We start from the raw sequence: 16887 nt of genomic DNA on the forward strand, positions 1-16887 counted from the left end.
TAGGAGGATAAGGTTGAATAGAGGTACGAGGAATTGGAGGAGGAGGAGGTGAAGGAGGAAACAAAGTTAGTCTGAGAAGAGAACAGTCAGAATTTAAGCTCCATCGTAAAGTTGAACCACATTGCCGCCCCCACCACCTCCTCCTCCGCCGCCGCCCCCGCCCTCGCCGCCGCTCACTCCTGAAGGTTATAGCCAAGCGGCCTCTACCTTCCCTGCCCCTTCACTCCTCTTCCTCTTCCTCATACCCATCATTCCAGATCTTACAATGTTGTTGATGATGATGATGATGATGATGATGATGATCTTGTTGTTGTTGTTGTTGTTGTTGTTGTTGTTGTTGTTGTTGATGATGATGATGATGATGATCTTTTCTTCTTCTTCTTCTTCTTCTTCTTCTTCTTCTTCTTCTTCTTCTTCTTCTTTTGTTCATCGTCACCCACGTCTTCCTTTTCATCAGCAATTTCCATCCTCTTCCCTTTCTACTTTCGTCATCATCGTTGTTTTTTATCGCTGTTGTTAATACCGCCATCTTCCTCCTCCTCCTCCTCCTCCTTTTTTTTCATCAATTTTGCATTTAATCATTGTAATTCTCCTCTTCTTCCTCTTTCTTTTTCCATTTTATCAGTTTTGTCTTTCATCATGGCTACTCTCCTCCTCCTCCTCCTCCTCCTCCTCCTCCTCCTCCTCCTCCTCCTCCTCCTCCTCCTCCTCCTCCTCCTCCTCCTCCTCCTCCTCCTCCTCCTCCTCCTCCTCCTCCTCCTCCTCCTCCTCCTCCTCCTCCTCCTCCTCCTCCTCCTTCTCTGTCGGGTCGTCGGGTCGGGCATAAGTCGGACAGCCAAGGCACACCCAACTGAATTTATCTCCTGAGAAGCACCTAAACTTTTGAATGTGATTTTGTGATTTTTATGAAAAGTTAGATTGGAGGATCGTCCGAGTGTTTTTTTTTTTTCTCTCTTTTTTTTTTCATTCTTCGTCTTGTTTTTCCGAGCGAAGAGGAAGACGAAGGTGAAGGAAAGAAATGGAGGTATGAAGTGTAATGAGAATTCTGTCCAAGTTTCTCTTTTGAATATTAAGACGTGAGGATTGACTAAAGGCTGGCGGTGGAATGGAATGATGGTGGTGGTGGTGGTGGTGGTGGTGGTGCTGGTGGAGACTCTGGCTATTTGAGGTTAATGATTGTAATGCTGAATATTTGTAATGTATCTCGAGTTTTAGGAGGTTGGCACTTCACGGCTTTTTTTTTCTGATTATTTTGTTCTTTTAAGCCGAACAGAAGTTATTTTAATGCATGTTTATTTTTATTATTTTTTTTTTTTTTACTTTTTCTTTCTCTTTAGGGAATAGCACTTCAATGGGCCTTTTTTCTTCTTATTCTTCTTCTTATTATTATTCTGCTCTTAAAGTCGAATAGAAGTTATTTTAATGCATGTTTAATTCGGGATTTTTTTTTTATACTTTTCTTTAGGGAATAATGCCGCAGTGGGCCTTTTTTCCTTACTAGAAGTTCCTAATAGAAGTTAATTTAAATGCATGTTTAATTTGGGATAATCTTTTCTCTACTTTTCTTTACGGAATGGCACCTGAATGGGCTTTTTTTTTCGGGAGGGGGGGGCGCTTCTCTCTTTTTTTCCCTCTTGAAAGCCAAATATAACTGTTTTTAACTTACCTCTTTATTTAGATATTCGTTTTCTTTAAAAAATAGCATCACAGAGGACTTTTCTTTTCTTATAAGTGTGAAACGCCATTGTTCTCTAGTTTACATGATGAATTTTTATATCCAACACCTCAATTATTGCACTAAATCCTTTTACTCCCCTCTAACCACAAAATCTAACCACAAAATACTGCACTTCTAACCACATATTCTTAATAGTAAACTCAGCAACTCCTCAAAGTACAATGTATCTCAAATAAAACACTTACACTAGAAACAAACCTTACTACACACACTCAACCACACACAACATACTTCTCCCTGTATTTTTAGTCGCCACGGTGAAAGCGCCACCTTGAACTGCCGCTTGTTATTGCCTAAAACATATAAGCACGCTAAGATGGGATTTCCTTTGGCGTCACGGCGGTGCAAGGGGAAGGAGAAGCACACGCGCGAGGGAGGAGGACGTGGAGAAAAGGTAGGGCTGAAGGTGAAGGGTCTGGAGGAGAGAGAGACTGGGCTGGATAAGAGAGAGAGGGGGAGAGAGGTTGAAGCTGGAAAAGGAGATGATATATAAGAGCAGGTCACCAGGTAGACTGAAAGAGATGAAAGGACCCTTATTGGAAGACGAAAAGGGAGATTTGGGACATGAAAAAGGAGGAGGACAAGAATGAGATGATAAGAGAAATAGAGGGGAATAAAAAGAAAAGGAAGACCGAAAAGAAAAATAGAAAGATGTAACTGGAAATAAAGTATAAGAATGAAGACAAGGAGAGATTTAAGTGGGAAAAGAAGAAGAAAGAAGAGAAGGAGGCGGAAGAGTTAGAGAAGAGTGGGTAATGGGATGAAGAATTACTCCATGCCGTCGGAAAATTGAAAGGTTTGGAACGAAATGGAATGACTTCGAGGAGAGTACCAGAAGGATGAGGAGGAGGAGGAAGAGGAAGAGGAAGAGGACGGCAACGAGGAGGAGGCGAAGGAGATAAAGGAAGGGAGGGAAGGAGAGAGGCCAGAGTTAAGTGGATGGAGGAAAGATTGGAAGAGAGAAGCATTCACTATTTCATTCTGGAGGGACAAAAAAGGAGGATTAAAAAAAGATGTATATAAATTAAAATCCAAATATAAGATCAGTTAATGTTTGCAACTTGTGAAGACTTTTTATTTGTTCCTGAATTCTTAAAGGTTTTCTCATTAACCCCTTCAGTACCATGACGCGTTTCCATATTGATTCTGTTGACTATTTGGTGATTTTACACAGCTTCAGAAACTTATGTATAGGATTAAAATATAGAAGACTGGCCATTAGTTTTCAGATCTCCTTAGACCCTTCCTAATGTCAATAAAATGGCTTAATCGTACACAAATCTCAAAGTAAAAATGTGTTCCAGTATTGAAAAGATTAAGACTGTTTTCAAAGGTTACACACATTGTTAATCATTGGTCCTTACTCACCACTCCCTCCCATGTAGAAGTCCCAACATTATCCTGTATTATCACCGACTTTGCTGGTAACTTCGTCCCGTTCTCTTGTATCATTTGTCTCGCTTCCTGGAATATAGAAACTTTTCCCTTGTTAGGAGGAAGAGTAGAGATAAGTAGATGCAGGAGAAGGAAGATGGGAGGAGGAATGGCTGTTTAATGAAGGAGGAGGAGGAAGAAGAGGAGTGGCAACTTGATGAAGGAGTAGGAGGAGGAAAGGAAGGTGGATATAAAAGTAAAGGTAAGAGAGGAAGAGAAGGGGAAGGGGCTGGAGGAGAGGGGAAGCAGGAGGTATTGAGGGTGAGTGGGAGAACCTTTGCTACTTCACCTGCTGGAGTAGTATAAGTAGGTCACGTCTTACCTGTGTCCCCTAGTGACTAACGCCAATTGCCCCCTCACACCTTGTCCCGCCCACCTCTACCCTCTCTCACCTATCTACTCTACAGCTACCCCTCCCTCTCTCTCTCTCTCTCTCTCTCTCTCTCTCTCTCTCTCTCTCTCTCTCTCTCTCTCTCTCTCTCTCTCTCTCTCTCTCTCCTTCATTACACCCTTCCTTCCTTCCTTCCTTCCTTTTTCCACTCTTTAACTCCTTCAGGCGCCTCTTCAACATTCCTCCTTGTATAACCTCGCTCAGTGACAAGGTTGATGTAATTGTTGGTGTAAAAAAAGTATTCTTCTGTCTGCCGTGTTGAGTTGGAAAGGGATCTGAAAGTCTGATAAAACACACACACACACACACACACACACACACACACACACACACACACACACACACACACACACACACACACACACACACACACACACACACACACACACACACACACACACACACACACACACACACACACACACTGTCTCTCTCCCTCTTATTATTCCTTCTATTATTATTCTTTCACGTCAGTATCTCATTTTCTTTCCCTTGTCACCCGTTTTCTTCATCCTTGTCCTTGTGTTACCCATTCTGTCTCAGGTCTATATTCTGAAACACGTCTCCTTGAACTTCCACAACTTTCAATAGGCTCTAGTTGAAATTATAGTTTTTAAGGTTGTGTTTATGATTCTAGTGACACGAAACACTCTTGGAAACACGGCTAATCATCTCTGTAGCCTTGGAAAATAGCAATTGAGAGAGTAGAGCGTTTTAGACTATAAGTACAGTACCTCCTCACAACAACGTGTACTATATAGTCTTACTTTTAATCATTTTACTCCCTCATATCGCCCCTCATTCAGTCCTCGTTATCCTGCGCCGTTCCTTAATGTCTTATCCTTTCACTACATGTTATTACCACCATCATGTGTTCCCTCCCCTATTGCCTCGCCCTCCCGCTCCCCGTTCCCTCCCTGCCTTCATCACAACTCCTTGATCGTGTTCGTAATAAGAGTGCAATTTTACTTCATTGTCCCTAATCATCCTAGCAGCTCATAACTCATCTTGCACCCCGACCACTCAATCCCTCGCCTCCCAGTGTCTGTGTCCATGTGTTCCCTTGTCAGACACCTATCCACCCGTGCTCTCTCTCTCTCTCTCTCTCTCTCTCTCTCTCTCTCTCTCTCTCTCTCTCTCTCTCTCTCTCTCTCTCTCTCTCTCTCTCTCTCTCTCTCTCTCTCTCTCTCTCTCTCTCTCTCTCTCTCTCTCTCTCTCTCTCTCTCTCTCTCTCTCTCTCTCTCTCTCTCTCTCTCTCTCTCTCTCTCTCTCTTTGTGCTGCTCTTTTTCCTTCACAGACACTCAGTACCTCGTCTCTCCGTGTCTGTGCCCTTGTGTTCTCTTTCTCTCTTCGGTAACACTCTTTCTCTACCACTCGTTCTTTTTCTTTCACAGACATTCTACTGCTCTCTCTTTTTCCTTCAGACAATCAGTACCTCACTTCCCCGTGTCTGTGCCCTTGTGTTCTCTCGCTAGACCTCTCTCTCTCTCTCTTCGATAACACTGCTCTACTACTCTCTCTCTCTTTCCTTCTTAGCCATTCACTACCTCCTCCTTAACGCCACATGGACGGCACCATCTACTTTATTGCTTTTGCACACTGATACTCTAAGGTAGATAGATCAGAGCGATTATTCTCAGATGTTAAGGCGTCTTATCTTCACCACTTGTTTTGAGGCTTATAAGGGTGTTTTGGTAAATTTTAAGGATATTTTAGTAAGGATTTTGCGGTGTTAATTGGAAAAACAGTCATAATATTTTGATAAGTCGTCTCTTTGGTGTTTGAAAATAGTCTTAATGAGTGTTGACGTGTTCGTACTCTTGCAAAGGATAACAAACAGCAATGGACTCCCTCCCTTAAGTACTTTTCTTTCCAGTCTGTCTGATTATATGACGTATTATTGAATTATCTGAGGAAAACACTCAAGGAAACCCAATAAAATGTACACAGCTGTACTCTTTTTTTTTCCTGCGTTTGTAAGAGAGACCAGCTAAAAAGAAAAAGAAAGAAAAAAAGAAAGCAAGAAGAAAAATATCAATGACAATACCTCTACCAGAAAAAAAAAAAAAAGAGAAAACCACATGAAAGGGAACTCAAAAACCTCTTAGAACACAACCTTTCAAGTCATAGATCCTTAAAGTGACTAGTTTGATCCCCTAAGACCACTCACTCGATCAAACAAGACAGAGAGACGCAACCTTACCAGATGACCCAATTTGTTTCCCCACGCAATGAAATGGATGGAGAATTGAGACACGCTATGAGAGAAGCAACCAGTAACGAGAATAAGCCAGTATATATGTAGGAGTATATGAAGGGATACGTTGCGAAGGAAACAACCATTAATAAGAGAAGTTTGCCGGAGCTCTTTGTATATTTATAAAGGAAGAAGGAATATGAAAAAGAATTAAGAGACGGAAGTATGAAGGAAAAAGATATGGTTAAGGACTATTAGATAAATGTATGAATAGATAAACAAGCAAGTAATGATAAATGAAGAAGAAGAGAGAATGAAGAAGAAGGATAAGAGAAAAGGAAGATTGAAGGAAAAGGAGAAAGTTAAGAAGTGATAGAGAAATGTATGAATGAATGGTGAATATAATGAAAAGGAAGAAAATAAAGCAGTGAGACGAGAATATTCAGAAGACGGCAATAAGAACATAAAAAGCAAAAGAAAGAGGAGTGGGAGAAAGAAGATATTTAGAATGGAAAGAGAGAGGAAACTTAAAGAGAAAAGAAGAGGAGTGGGACGAGAAGAGATTTAGAAAGGAGTGGGAGGAAACTAAAAAAGAAAAGAGAAGAAGGAGGGTAGAAAGAAGATATTTAAAAAGGAGAATGAGAGGGAAAAATAAAGAAAAGAGGAGTGTAGAAAGAAGAGATTTTTAAAGGGAGAGTAAGAGAAAGAGGAGGAGTGAGAAAAGAAGATATTTAGAAGAAAGTGAGAGAAAAGAAAAGAAGGAAGATATTTAGAAAGAGGAGGAGGAGGAGTGAGAGAAAAGAAGATATTTAGAAGAAAGTGAGAGAAAAAGAAAAGAAAAGAGGAGGAGTGAGAGAAAAGAAGATATTTAGAAGAGAGTGAGAGAAAAGATATGTAGAAGAGAGTGAGACGAAACTAAAAGAGAAAAGAGGAGGAGATGAACTTACTGAGGCAGAGCAACACGGAGAAACAACAGAGGAACCAGACTTGACCGTAATGACCTGGCGGCCTCAGTATGGCAGGGGGTCAGGTCACGCAGCCCCGCAGACTTCCTTACACGCATCTCCCCTTGCTTTTTTCCACTCTTCTCCTTGATTTATTATTGTTGTTGTTGGGTTTTTTGTTGTTATTGTTCTTGTTAGTATAGTAGTAGGAGTGGTAGTAGTAGTAGTAGTAGTAGTAGTAGTAGTAGTAGTAGTAGTAGTAGTAGCAGCGTTATTATTACTGTTGTTGTTTACTTTATTGTTAGTATTATTATTGTTGTTGTAGCAGTAGTAGCTTTATCATAGTAGTTAATAGTGTTTATAGTGTTGTTTTCATCATCATTATTCCCATCATCAATATTCCCACTCAAACACAAAACCACTACTACAATTTGCATGGCACGTGTTCAGAAACGCTTTGCTCTCTCATCATATCTGTCTATCAAAGGCCACAAAGATCGTCAGCCGACTTATCAAGAGCGTTTCGTCAGTTAATAGTGTAGAAATCTTGTTAATTTGCCTCTTGTATCACAGGAACACGTAAAAATCAATGTACTTTCAACTAGAGCCTTTGGGAAACAGTGGAGGTGCGGTCAGAGATGATTCAGAATACGAGTCTCAAAAATCTCATGGCACTTATCACCTCAAACATCACAACTAAACATTACACACACCTTAATAAAGAAAATACCCCAAATTAACAGCAACGCAAGAACTAACATCGCAACAAATAATATTACACGTGATATCAAATTGGTTTACCATATAAGGGAAATTTCTCTATATAGGGAGTAACGCGGCTTTGTATAGTGGCAGTTCCCATATGCGTGTCTTTAAGGTGAAAAGTATACATAAAAAGGTGTCATTATGTAAGTATTGATCTGGTGTGCGTGTGTGTGTGTGTGTGTGTGTTTGTGCGTGTCTGCGTGTGTCCGTGGGTTGACTGCGCCTGTGTTTTGTGAGTTTGCTCTCTCTCTCTCTCTCTCTCTCTCTCTCTCTCTCTCTCTCTCTCTCTCTCTCTCTCTCTCTCTCTCTCTCTCTCTCTCTCTCTCTCTCTCTCTCTCGATTATCAAACAAAACTTTATGCCAGACAAATATCTTGTTTACTCGGCAAATATACTCCTGTTTCCCGCCAGTGGACGCCTTGCTCCTCGGGGAAAGGCTGTGAGAACTCCTCTATATTTTAACTCCTGCCGTAATGATGGCCTGGATTTATTGAGCTGAGTGAGCATTCCTATTTGATTGGATTCTGGGCCTAACGGGGATAAAGGTTGCGTTATAGGGAGGATTATAGAGACAAGGCGGAAAGGAAATGGTCTTGTTTGAAGTAGAGATATGCAGTGACTTTTTGTGATGTGTAGCCTATTATAAAGTAGGTGTATTTATTTCAATCCACTGATTTTTGTCTCCTCTTCCTTCCAGATTACACCTTCTTTGACCGTGCCTTTGGTGAACTCTCTCAACACTACCTGCAGCTGAAGACTCGAGTCCAAGTAGAGCCGGTCGAGTCCTCTTCAAGAAGCGGCCAGCCGAGGCCTCAGCGGCACTCCAGGCGAGCCGAGACACAGGCAGACATCAGCGCGCCTCAGGGATTCCAAAGTGGACCCTCAAAATCCGACAGTAATAAGGAATGCCCTGGGTCCCTGAGTGAGGAGTATCGTCCGTCCCGCTCAGCGCCAGCAAGGGTCATCAGAGGGCGGCGGGCGAACACAGAGAGCCCCGCCACTCCTCAAGGAAGTCCTGCTCAGCACAAAAAGGCATCTGGGACTAACAAGCGTGTAGTGAGTCGGAAGGAGCTGCGTCCAGCATCCCTCGGGCCTAGCGTGAACCAACAGGCAGGCAGTGAGCAGGCGCCGTCTCTCCCCACCAAAAGGACCACTTGGGACCTTAACGGGACACTCTCAGAGGAACTTAACAAACTAAGTGAAAAATACCAAACTAACGCCGTCAGTGAGGACAAAGATCCTGCAGCTCCGCAAAGAAGTGATAAAGATCCCTCAGAAAAGCCGCTTGAAAGAGACAACAATCTTTGGGGATTCGTGAAAAACAGTCTTTTAGTTGAAGGCGCCGCGTGTATTGCCTCTCCTGCCCCAGAGAGCTCGGAAGTCCCTGGTGTAAGAGGCGGCAAGGTGCAGCCCAGCCACAACAGCTCCCGCCTACAGGAGATACTGTACGGGAGGGCTAATGAGTCGGCACGTGCACCGCCAGCCACCCAGCAGCAGCAGCAGCAGCGAGCCCACAGCCCCGGCGTGAGTGTCGGGGGCGGCATGACATCCAACAAGCACATGTCACTCCTAGAACGCAAGAAGAAGCAATGGGAGGAGGAGAGAGGTAAGGGATATCAGTACACACACACACACACACACACACACACACACACACACACACACACACACACACACACACACACACACACACACTTTTCACCACCAATGAGGGAAAGAGGTGAGGCGTTCCGTAATTTCCCGTGACGCCGTGAACAGGTTCGCGCCGTAAAGTTTATTTGCCACACACTTGAACACCTCATTTGTTTACACGGTCGAAACTTTTCCCTCGTAACTTGAGCGTTTTTAATTCCCTTACATAAACAGGCCGTGAGCTTGAATTTGATCCTGCACTTTGTTCGCACCGCCCTGGGAAATTATAATGGTATTTAAGAGAGAGAGAGAGAGGAAGAGGGAGAGGGGGGGAGGTTGTGTGGAAGAAGGAACCACCATCATCACTACTAAGGAATTTATTAATACTGAAATAATTACCGACCAATCCTGTGGAAGATTCGAACCTGGTAAAGATTCGGTATGTTTCTCTTAGCCAAGCATTCCCAGTACGCCTTCTCCACCCTCACCTCTCTCTCTCTCTCTCTGGTAAAATTATACAAGTCACTAATCACATAAAATAACTAAGAACAGCTGGGATTCCACACGCAGAGTTACCCTAAGCACATGAATCTCAGAAACCCTTAATTTTTAAATCTCTCTGAGCTCCCATGAACTTTCAAAGGTCATATATGATTACCCACCTTCTTAAGTTCATTTCCCCCATCGATTATGCAGAGTTTTTGTTGCATTATCACTAGAATCATGAAAATGCTCCTGGAAACTTTAATTACTTCCACTATAGTCTTACATGTAGTAGTAATAGTAGTAGTAGTAGTGGTAGTAGTAGTATAGTAGTAGTTATTGTTGGTGGTTGTGGTTGTTGTTGAGACGCTGAAACGTTTGTTGTAAATCGCCAGAACGTTTGTGAGTTCGTTTTCTGTCATCTTTGAGCCACAAGGACCAGTAGGAAGGTGAAGTAAAAGATATATCACACGTACCGCTAAGTTTATTAAGAGAATTCTTTGGAGAAGTTTTCTGCCATCGTAAATTGTTCTCTTCTTGTGGTTAATGGTTCTGTTTGTTTTCATTACGTGTCAGGGAATGGTTTTTTTTTTTTTTTTTTTTCTTATTCTTATCTTTTTTCCTTCCTCTCAATATTTTAAAAAAATATTATTTCAAATTTCTTTCATAGACATTATTATCAGGAAAGTAATTACGCTGTACTGTAAATTAAGTAAGGTATTTGCTACCATTATGTGATTATATCTTATCCAATTTCACCACACTTATATGAAGGTGGTGTTTGTCAGGCCACACTTACATAGACGTGTGTGGAAGTGGTGGTGTGTTGGTGCGTGGAGGCGGTGATGTAGGTCAGGTCGCCACGGTCATCTCTAAGCAAGGTTGGGCAGAGGCCAGGGTCGTTCATTATGCAGGCAGTGCAGGAGGGACGGGGTGAGCGAAGGTGAGCACTGGGGGCTTCCTTCCTGACCGCCACGACCCACTTCTTTCATTGTTGACATTCGATTGCATTAACTTGACGTGTGAAGAGCCTCACTATAATAGCGGAGTGTTCCATTATGGAGTGTTGTGTCAGGCTTCGTAAAAAGAGTACATAGCCTTTTGTCAGCTGGAGTTGGACGTATTAGTGGCGGCATATAGTGTGTATATTGTGTCTTGGCGGTGGTGGTGGTAGTATCGACTCCCGTCACGTGGCTGCATATTGGAGCAACAATCAGCTTGAACCTGGTGACCGAACTGCCGGCTTGAATAATATACAAGTGTTGAGTGGTGCCCTCCCCCCGAGCCTCCCTCCATCACACCTGAGAGGAATTTACACGTCACAGTGCGTTGAACCACCACCTAAGGACTGTGTTGGGTAGACGACGAGAGAGCTGTGTGACGTCAAGGGAGTTCCGTAGGAGGTGGTCATATCTTTGCCTGTTGTGATGCAAGCATGTTAAGTTAGAATGTTTTGTAGTGTAGACTAGGGGTCGTTTCTTAACCCCTTCAGTACCATGACTCGTTCTGATATTTATTCTGCTTACTGTTTGGTGATTTTATACAGCTTCAGAAACTTGTGTGGAGATTGAAATTATGAAGACTCAGGCCATTAATCTTCTGATTTCCAAACACCATTCCTAATGTAATTAAAGTCGTATGTCTAATCCTACCCAAAATTCATGATAAAAATGCGTTACAGTACTAAAGGGGTTAAGAGTTTCAGTATGGTGTTTACTACTTTTTAACAGGGTCTCGTGGAAATCTTCAGTTTTTAAAGGTTTTCATGATTAGGGGGATAGTTAAGCATGAGTTTCACATCATCAATATGAAAACACTTAAAAGAACACGAGTAGTCACATCTAAGGTCTTTGAAAATAGCCCTGATGAAAGATGAGAGGTTTGAAATAAGAATGCATATTAATAAACAACCGACTGTCTGCACGGAAAGTCTTATCACTTATTCAAAAACTGGCATGGGTGATTGTTGTCCGCAGATCGAAGGAAAAGGGAAAGGTTTGTGTGACACCCGAGCTCTGGTGGAGTCTCGCTGCATTCTTCTGGACAAATATGCATGCCTGTACACATATCCACGCGTCCATTGCTTGCTGGAGGTGGAAGGAATGGGAACAAGTGAGGACCAGCCACGCTTTGACCTGTGTGCCGCCGAGGAATGTAGACTGTAGACTTTAATGTTATCTTGCACCAGTTTCCATCCTCGCTGTAACACTTTCTCGAGATTTTCCAGCCGAATGTTTGTTTCATCACCATCATACACAACAAACAGCCATGTGGTGTGAATATGTATTATGAGAACGTATTCATATCCTCAGTTCTCATCGTAACTTCTGTGTCGCGCGGCCTTCATCAGCAATTAGTGTCAGTGGAAGTCCTCATAACGCTGAGATACTGCGGGGCATTCACAGACGCGGCAAGTGTCAGGTGGTCGTCGTGTGTGCCGTGACGTCCCTCGCGCTCCCACATGACTGTTAATTAACCGGGAGGACGACAGTGCCGCCGTCAGGTGCCACACGCTGAACATTCTGGAGCGACGGTGTGTCTATTCCTGTGCTGAATTCCTCTGAGTCTGCCTAGCATTAGTCCAACTTGCCTCGTGTGTCGCCACTCACGGCACGTCTTTTAAAACGCTTTCTTCTCTCATAAGGTTTATTTTTAAAAGCAGCGGAGGGGATTAGTCGAGTTCTTGGGGTGTTTTTTTCCCATTGGTGATGCGGAATTAAAAATTAAAGCATGATTAGACTTAGGAACACGCACTTTAAAATCTCCCCTTAAAGCCCAAAAACTTTCACAAACACTCGTTGAAAGAATTAAAGACGCTGAAAGATTTTAAGAAACTGAAGCAAATGCGACCGAATCAACGAGTACGATTTTTTATTAGCTGACCGTGGCTATGAAACGTTCCAGAGTCTTACAGCGCAGTGCGATACGTGGAAACCTACCAGTGTGTGCGTTACTAAAAACTCACTTCCTACAACCTGATACGTGGCAAGCTGAGTCATAAAGATGGAAGAATGATCACCACACAGCAGTCCAGTACCTATGCAGCGGTGGGGGCTCGTCACTGCTTGGTCAGCCTGGATTACCTAACGCTGCTTCCCCCATCACCTACACGGGGCACGCGATGTAACATGTTGTAGATCGTCGCTGGTGTTTCGTGGTGCGCAGTACTGGAGGTTTGTGGTGGCAGTAGTGAGGGGGGGAGGCGTCGCGGTGTGAGTGTTGGGTTGAGTGACCTGCCTGCCAAATCGTTACTCTCACGTGGGCTGGAGGTGACTGTGGCTTCCATGCTGGCTTCTGAGTACACATCGTGGTTGTTTTGGTTGTTTGGGTTTGAGGAAGGGTTGATGGGGAGGGGAGGGAAGGGGAAGGAGATGGGAAGGAAAGGATGCATGGGTGAAAGGAGGGAGAAATAAGTTAAGGAAAGGAAGGAAAAATGAAAAATAGGGAGTGGAAGGAAGGAAGGAAAGAAGGAACGAATTTAATGAACTATCAAGGGTCTATCTCATCTTTCATTGCCTTAACATGAATAATTTATTTTAGGGATAGGATCGAGTGTCTAATCCTGACCTTGTACTCTGTAAAGTGTCAAGGACCTTATTAGTAAATTATTCCTTTTGCCTAGACCTCAAGTAATGCGTCTCTGGCTCACGTCGATATTCATGTCACGGCCAGTTTGGTATTTGCTTGGTAATATTGTATCGGAAGGTCTCCAGGTGATCAGGTGGTTTGACAGGGCGAGGATGTATAAAGCGAGGAAATATAAGGAACCTTAAAATTATAAAAAGAAAGGTGCGAGAAGCTGCCATACCTGTAGATGCCAGTACCATAAAAAAAAATATCCATGTCCACCTATGACCTAATCCTTCAAACTTCCTTATTTCTCGGCACTGATAACCAAATTACCGAGTGCATTCAATTATAAGCGCAGAATATAAGGAGAAATAAATAGATCAGAATTATAGAATGAATATTTTTCCTTTCCACTGACACCCTGCAGGAAATAAGCCACCATACTAGCTTGCGTATCAATGGTAAGATTTATAAGCAAGAATCTTAACCCCTTGCGTTACCATGACCCCTTTCCATATTCTTTCTGCTTACTATTTGGTGATCTTATACAGCTTCAGAAACTCGTGTGGGGAATTGAAATAGTGAAGACTGTGGCCATTAATCTCCTGACCTCCAAAGATCCTTCCTAATGTCAATATTATGGTCTAATCGTACACAAATCTCAGGTAAAAATTTATCCCAGTATTGAAAGGGCTAAGGGGAATTGTTTTATTGATATAGATAGAAAGCTTGTTATGAGAATGAAATTTATAGTAATGTTTCTCAGTGTTTTATTAATATGAGTTGAAAGCTTGTTGTAAGAGAAAGATTGAGCAATATTCTTCATGAGCGTTGTTTTATTAATATGAGTTGGAGGGTTGTTGTGAGAGATTGCCCCTGCCCACCACCTGCAGCCACTTAGTAATATGAGTTGGAGGGTTGTTGTGAGAGATTGCCCCTGCCCACCATTCACCGCCATTTATAGTCTGTTCTTAAGTGGTCGCTGGGTCTCGGTCTGGGACGAAAATGCCTGTTGCCACTTCTTGAGGAAAACATTAGTCTATTCTTGTGATAATTGTATTAATGAACAGAAAATAAGTATCATACATCATAAAATCAAATATATCATCAAAAAGCTACACTATGCTTTGAACAGTAACCCAATTGTCCACTTCCTCAAACCAATACCCAGCGGTCAGTTTGGAATAGACAGACTGTAGTAAATTAGAGTTGGAAGTTTGTGAAAAATTGCCACTGCACACCACCCATAGCCCACCGTCCACCGTCCACAGCATAAGCATCCATCTCTCACACCCTAGCCAAGCCTCTCTAAACTCTCACATCCAATGATACACACCAACCTGACACTACTCTTATCTCTTTGCAAAGGTTATATTTAGAATTGCATCGATCCGTCTGTATTTTTCCTGCGAAGACTTTGAATTATAACCCATCGCATGAGTACAGGATTGATTGGTGAACGTTCAGTAATAGACATTGAGCAAACCATTCAGTGCTGATTCCCGTATTAAGTTGCGTTGGCTCCGGTAATTACATGCATGGATGAATGTTAACGTGGTGTGTTTTCTCTCGTGTGTTAATTGGCAGCGCTGGTGACGTCATCAACACTCACGCTCGCCTTTCATCTTTGCTCTCCTCGTTACTTACATTTTTTTTTTATATATATATTTTGGTGTTACGTTATTTGGTGATTATTATAACCTCGCACTTACAGCTGGGTTTCAAATTATGTGTATTTATGTGGTTATGTTCTTTTCTTTTCTTCCTTCCTTCCTTCCTTCCTTCCTTCCTTCCTTCGTTCTTTCCTTCCTTCCTTTTTTCTTCTTTCCTTTTTTTCTTTCTTTTTCCTTCCTTCCTTCCTTACTTTTCTTTCTTTCCTTCCTTTTTTCCTTCCTTCCTTCCTTCCTTCCTTCCTTCCTTCCTTCCTTCCTTCCTTCCTTCCTTCCCTCTTATTGTTCATTCATTTCCTTAACTTTTCCTACCTCTTTTTCACCCATATATCCTTTCCACCCCTCTCCTCCTCTCCCTTCCCTTTCCATCCCATCCGATCCCAGCCAGCCCAGCCCAGCCCAGCCCAGCCAAGCCTTCCTCAAATCCACCTCCCTTGCAGCGCCGAGCAAAATCATTCACGGGCTCTTGTTTCCTTTGACCTCTCAGTGCAGTAATCATTCCCGTGACACTACAAGATTATCCCAGCCACTCCACGCCTCGCCCGAGCCCGGTGTGTGCCAAGTGCCGGAGGGGTCAGTGGCCTCAACCCCCTTCCATTACCTCATGTAACGTCACCCTTTCTTTGTCAATAGTGAGACTGAGAATAGCGACACCGCCCACCTAGACTCGTGATGAGGTAATGATGGGGGTGGGGTGGGTGGATGGGTGAGTGATGGAGAGAGAGAGAGAGAGAGAGAGAGAGAGAGAGAGAGAGAGAGAGAGAGAGAGAGAGAGAGAGAGAGAGAGAGGGGGAGAAAGAATTACCATAAGAAAACAAGGTAAAAAGCATGATAAAGAGAAAATGAGAGGACAAAAATAGTAAATAAAGAGCGAGAAGAAGAAATGAGAAATATATGAAGAATTGAAGAAATAAGAAAAAATAAGTAAATTGAATTGATGTGGAAGAAAAAAAACTCGAGAGAGAAAAGAAAAAAATGGTAAAAAGATGAGAGAAAAGTAGAAATTAGAAGAGAAATGAAGACAAATACGAGAAAAGAAAGTAAAGTGAAAATTTTGAGAGAGAGAGAGAGAGAGAGAGAGAGAGAGAGAGAGAGAGAAGAGCAAAGAGAGAGAGAAGAGAAGAGAAGAGAAAGAAGAGAAGAGAAGAGAAAGAAGAGAGAGAGAGAAGAGAGAGAGAGAGAGAGAGAGAGAGAGAGAGAGAGAGAGAGAGAGAGAGCGCAGTAGAACCCTCCCCACGTACGAGAGTGTGTGTGTGGGTGGACCAAATCTTTAAGAGCCGCAACAAAGGACTCCCAGATCGGTCCCCTCCCTGCCCAGCCTCCCTCTGTCCGCCGTAGGGTTGTGCTGGTGGTGGACAAAGCCATGTTACCTGCTGTTGATGAGATTGGTACGCCTGGTGTCTCTTCTCTTCCCTTCAACCTTACCGTGATTCTGTCTTTGTTCTGTCTAGTCTTTATTTATTTTCTTATTTTATTCCTGTTTTCTTATTTTTTATATACATTTTTCTTTTGTTTCATTCGGTTTTTTTTTTTTTTTTGTGTGTGTCTATGTTGTGATTTTTCTTTCTTGTTTCTCTTTTTTTCTCACTTCTTAATTTTTCTTCTTGTTTCCTATTTAGTTTTTTTTCATATTCTTTTCCTTTTCGTTATTTTCGTAACTTTCTTTTTCTCTTTATTTCGTTCTTTTTCATTTCTCAATTTGTTTTTTTTCCTTATTTTTTTTCTTTTGTGATCAATTATTAACTTTTCTCACTATTCTGATCATTTAATAACTTTTTTCCTCACTCTACTTTAATCAGTCATTATTTTTTTCCCTCACTGTATCTTCTTTTTCCTTTACCTCCTCTCTGCTTTCCCTCCCCACTTTCCTCCACACGTGTTGTATTCCTCCTTTGATCACCAGTCTATTATTTCCTTCATCATCCTCTTCTCCTTTCATCTTCAGACACGCTGTTAGTCTTTCTCCATGACTTCTTTATCATGATGTGTTTGTCTTCCTCCTGCTCCATCTCCTCATTTTTATCATATTTCCCTTCCCCTACTTCACGTCCTTCCCATTCACT

At 42.4% G+C, this 16887-nt stretch overlaps 1 protein-coding gene across 2 annotated transcripts in view; it reads left to right on the forward strand.

Annotated features, from left to right (window-relative positions):
• The window catches only part of LOC123504354 (serine/arginine repetitive matrix protein 1-like), a 93619-nt gene that overhangs the window by 56467 nt on the left and 20265 nt on the right, over nucleotides 1–16887 (forward strand). The window contains exon 2 of one of the 2 annotated variants that reach the window (XM_045254820.1): nucleotides 8167–9075. In XM_045254820.1, coding sequence (XP_045110755.1) covers nucleotides 9012–9075 — 64 coding nt within the window. In that variant the 5' untranslated portion in view covers nucleotides 8167–9011. Of the gene's footprint in view, nucleotides 1–8166; nucleotides 9076–16887 lie in introns of those variants that run through there. The other variant, XM_045254819.1, reaches the window with a different exon arrangement.

The sequence above is a fragment of the Portunus trituberculatus genome, chromosome 15 (genome assembly GCF_017591435.1).
Source record: "Portunus trituberculatus isolate SZX2019 chromosome 15, ASM1759143v1, whole genome shotgun sequence".
Taxonomy (NCBI): Eukaryota; Metazoa; Arthropoda; class Malacostraca; order Decapoda; family Portunidae; genus Portunus; species Portunus trituberculatus.